The sequence below is a fragment of the Haplochromis burtoni genome, unplaced genomic scaffold, assembly GCF_018398535.1.
Source record: "Haplochromis burtoni strain Fernald_Lab_line unplaced genomic scaffold, NCSU_Asbu1 Contig_23, whole genome shotgun sequence".
Classification (NCBI taxonomy): Eukaryota; Metazoa; Chordata; class Actinopteri; order Cichliformes; family Cichlidae; genus Haplochromis; species Haplochromis burtoni.
This window is the reverse complement of record NW_024582384.1, coordinates 3,246,834-3,251,666: the sequence shown is the minus strand read 5'-3', so window position 1 is coordinate 3,251,666 and position 4,833 is coordinate 3,246,834. Positions and strand designations below refer to the sequence as shown.

The 4,833-nt window shown below is 44.1% G+C and overlaps 1 protein-coding gene across 1 annotated transcript in view; it reads left to right on the top strand.

The window, feature by feature from the left end:
* The first annotated feature begins 215 nt into the window (after positions 1-215).
* The window catches only part of olfm1b (olfactomedin 1b), a 20,475-nt gene continuing 15,857 nt past the window's right edge, over positions 216-4,833 (top strand). The window contains exon 1 of the mRNA XM_005917210.3: positions 216-736. Coding sequence (XP_005917272.1) covers positions 671-736 — 66 coding nt within the window. The 5' untranslated portion in view covers positions 216-670. The remainder of the gene's footprint in view (positions 737-4,833) is intronic.

Below are 4,833 nucleotides of genomic sequence, written 5' to 3'. Positions count from 1 at the left end.
TCGAATCTATTAGTGGTTGTGATTGGCATTAAAGTCAGCAAAGAATAAATCTCAATTCTTTACTGTGATGGATTTTCTGGCAGCAAATGATCTTGGAAAGCCTTCCACCCTTGTGCTCGCTTGCCAATTTAAATCTCCCTCTCTCGGCGATGCAGCTTCCGCTTTCAGGACCATGAACAGCGCCGTCACTCTCCTCCTTTTTTTTCCCCTTTTTTTTTTTTTTTTTTTTGTCATCGAGAGCTTATACGGCAAGCTTGAGGCGGGGAGGTAAACTTTTGGCGATATCAGAGTGAAGGTTTATAGCGTGTGTATCCGAAACTGTTCGCGCGCCTTCAGCCCAATGTTCACCACAGTCCGTCGCAGCGATAAATAAGTGCGGCCACGACCGAAAGGGAGAGGCACCGAAGATAGGCTCCAGATATGAAATGAATATGCACAGAGACGATTCCGTCAAACAGATTTGTTGCTGTCTGCCGCCGGGCTGCTAAGGGATAAAAGAATAACAACCGCGATAACAATAACAAGAATAAGAATAATAAAAAGAGAGGAAAGAATCGGGCGACCTGCAGAGCGAGAAGAGAGCCGAGCGGAAAGGACTGCTGTGCGGGGGGACGCAAAGGGACTGGATCTGCATGTGAGACCGCTGGTCTACTCACACCGGAGGCAAGAGATGCAGCCTGCGAGCAAGCTCCTGACTCTGATTCTCCTCATCTTCATGGGCACAGAACTCACCCAAGTAGGTTGATTTTTAATTTTTAACGCCATTTTTCCACCTCTTGTTTTTTTTTTTTTAAAAAAAGGTCGAAGTAGCGGTTAATTGGCTCCAGATCCAGTAAGAGATTACCCGCTTTACCTCGCATGAAAGAGCCGGGTGAATTAGCCCTCTACAACCTACCCCAGCTTAAACAGATTAACGGGCGGGATTACACGATGTGAATACATTGTGGTTGACGGGGCGCGGACAGGTCCAGGAGAGCCCCCCGCTCAGTGCCTCTGACAAACGGGCCAGATAGAGGGAGAGGACTGCACGGTCGGTCAGTTTCCTCATCATCAACTGGTCCGATTAATCAGCTGCAGCACCATCCTAGTACGATAGAAAAGGGTTGCCTGTAGCATTATGTGTGTGTGTGCGTGTGTGTGTGTGTGGTGGGGGGAGGCCATTGTTGGAGGATGCTCTTAAAAGAGGGGCTCCACAACCAAATGCAGAGTCTCATAGAAGGTGTTCTGAGCATGCTCCGTGACCACAGTGTGACTTGCTGGTGCCTTTGTGAAGAGAAACGAACACTTGAGTCCAGCAATGTAAAGCCACTCAGCTCAGTAGTTTTCAAACACTGCCCATCACTAAAGTGCAGATGTGGTATTCTTTACTGGAACTATGAATTACTTCATGGTGTGCTTAAACACCATTTGTAGAAATGCATAAAGCAGATACTGTTGCAGTAAATTGCTTGCTTTGTAAATGATCACAAACAACAGGCTTTGGTGGTTGGGGAGAGAGTGAGGAAGTGGGTTTATTTATTTCAGGGCCGTGCCGTGGAGAATTTGTGCATTTAGTTGTCTTTGCGCCGGCACAAAGTGATACTTCATGGAATTCTCTGTTGTGTGAATTCAATTGCGGCTGCTAATTAGAGGCCACAGAAAACAAATAAAAGTGACAGAGTGACACTGAGGTACTATCAGTAAACATGTATCTGTGATATAATCCAAGCGACAGACTCAATACAATGTGCTAGAAGTAGGTTGCTGCAAGCCCCGCTGGCCCTGGCAACAACGTGTTAGAACAATATTGGCGTTATACCACTTTGACAGAAATATGCCAGCAATTGATTTCCACAATTTTATGAGAAATATCAGCGAGCTGTGAGGCGAACTTTTTTTTTCTTTTTTAATTCAGAGAACATAAGCCTGGTTTTGACATTTAGCTGGTATTTGATTTGTAATTTGATCAAAGCTCTAACCTTACACAGAGTTCGTACTGGTGTACATTTAGTCTTTTTTTCTGTACTGAGGCAACAAGTTTGAAATATGGGACCGGACGTTACAGCTCAGCTGCAGAGTGCAACAGAAACGCTGACACATCGGGGTCAGTTTGGACAGTTTGATGAAAGCTATTAAGTGGGAGCGGAGTGGAAAAACATGGCGATTTTCATGATATTCTCTTCAAGTCCCACGTGGCGATGCGCGGCCCCAAGTTACAGTGACAGTTTTTCCACGATGGACTGAGAAGTGTGTGTCATCTGTTCAAAGGTAAGTCCATATTAGCCTGTAGAAATACCTGTCAGCTCCCTTCCAGAAGCCCAAAAAGACAAAATACACTGACAGGCCCTATTTCTACTCCTGCTTTGGAAACCTGCAGTGCATTTTTTGCTGTTGGACAGCCGGGCCTCTCCACATCGCCTCCCGGTTTGAAGGCCAAAATATATCCAGTGAGAGGTGGATCTAAACTCTAAAAGATAGAGAGCTTTTCACTGCCAGATTACTCATCAGAAGAAGAAAAAAGGAAAAAAAAACACCCAAGCAGCCCGCCCTCAACCTGTGATGCTGAACAATGACGCCCTCATAATGGCCACATTAACCACCTTGCTTCTCACACAGTTTGAGACAGCGTAGGGCGGCCACAGCTCTTTTCTTTACATCTCTTCAAAGTAGCGGGGAGATGCCTGATTAGCGACGACCTCTCTCTTTTAAATCTGCCCACGTTCATTCACCTTCTATCCTCCACTCTGCCGAAGGATTTGGCGACTGACTAGCCTTCACATAGAGCAGAATAGTAAGCAGCCAGAACGGCATCTGTTCCTCACCTAGTGGCTCAACCCCGAGCTGCAAACCCACATCCTGAAGGATAGATGAAGCAGTTATAACAGTCAGTCCTCATCCAATGATCATCCTACAAAAAAAGACTATCAACACATGTCGCGCACTCTTACAACCACTCTGACACAAAATAACGCAGCTATTCTTTCTCATTTAAGTGGAAAGCTGCCAATATGTCTTCCCCTTTAAACAACAACAAAAAAAGCTCCAACAAAAGAAACCGTTTGAAACCGTTAAGGATTTTTAATGTATGAAAAAGAAAGAAAGAGAAATCAATCAGATTTTATGTGAGAACGCAGAGATGGAGTTGAGCTGAATTGCAATATGCGTGGTGTGATTGGCAGGCGGGGTTGAAGCTATTTATTATTCAGTATGGCTGGCTGAGCGATGAAGCAAAGGGGAGAGAGAGAGAGTGAGAGCAGAAGAAGAGTAGGTGGAGGTACGGTGCATTTTGTAGTGCACTTGCAGGCTGGAAATGTGAATTTTTCTCTTCTCTGCTTTATTAAACTGGATACTGAATGTGACAGAGTGGTTATCCTGCTGTAGGCATGCAATATAAACATCAGCTCACTACAAACTACAGCAGCCTGTGGTCGTGGGAGACCACCTTTTGTGCTACTGCTCAGCTTTTAAATGTTTTCTGGTAACTTCTGGGTCTCCAGTTTGGTAATTTTTGTTGTGGTTGGATGCGCTTCTTTATTTGCCCTGGTATAGCTACACATCTTGTATTGCAAACTGACATTAATGAAGGCAAACCCACAAAACACAAACCACATTCCTAAAAAAATAAAAAGGATTGTATAATTTGAGCAACACCTCTCCATCAAATTTGTATTTGAGTAGGGTTATTGCATTAACTTGTATAACTAAAACTGTGCAAATGCTTCCAGTGCATCCATCCACTTGAGGTCTTGTAGGCATGTGTAAAACACTGATTGGCTACTGAGGAGTTCTAATAAAAGATTTTGATTTGTCTGGCTTTCTGGCAGGTCAACGACTGATCGGTGAGTTTAAAAGAGCACTTGTGGCCTTCCTCTTGCTTCAGTGTCGATCATTTTATATTAAATAACTGGCCCTACTAAATGTGGGGGTCACTAGCTTTGGAATGATGTGGAATCCACAACGGTGAAGCCTGAAACCTGAATAAATCCATGCTTTACAAAGCTTTGCTGTTAGAGACCCCCTGCTGTGCTTTGCTGAACTGCACCGCAACACACAGGGTGAGGACCCGAGTGAAGCTGATCCCTGCAACACGTTGAAGCCGCCTCTTTTTGAGTTCTCACCTCAAAGGTCAGGGAGAAGTGTTGAGAGATTAAGAGCAGCCAGAGAGCGAAACAGACAGAGAGTAAGAGGAACACATAGGTTCAGCGAGCGCAGACTTTCCTCTCAGCTTTTCAGTTCACCAGTGAAATGCATTATGGAGCTGACAGAAATAGCCCAAACCTCTCTTTGCTATTCTGGGGGACCTCATGTATCATGCAGTACTACAATTTAGCCCATAGGCTGGAGCAGTGCCCCATAGATCTGCTGGTGTAGACTCAGGCTCTGGACGTTTCCTGGTATTATCTGAGCAGCTATAGCCAGCTGATAAAATAAAACACACCTGCTGAAGATGACAAAATCAAACTGGCTTTGAAAACACGCCTAAAATATTTGAAGACCTAAAATAATCAATAGATGAGGAAAAAAATAAAAACACTAAGTATGTTTTTTTTTGTAGTAATCAACCGCTTTCCTGTAAACGTGTCTTTTTTTCTTTCTTTCTTGCATTTCAAACATTTAGTATTAGTATTATTGTTAATTTTTTTTTAATTATTATCATTTTTTCCAGCAATGCCAGAATCTGTTGCACGGTGGCGCCAGAGTTCCACGAATCAAAGGCTCATCCTTTGTTTTGGGCTGAAGCCTCCAGTATCCCATCAATAAAACATATTCCGAGCCCTACCACATCACTGCCATTGCAGTGCGACACCCTACATTTGTGTGTGTGTGTGTGTGTGTGTGTGTGTGTGTGTGTGT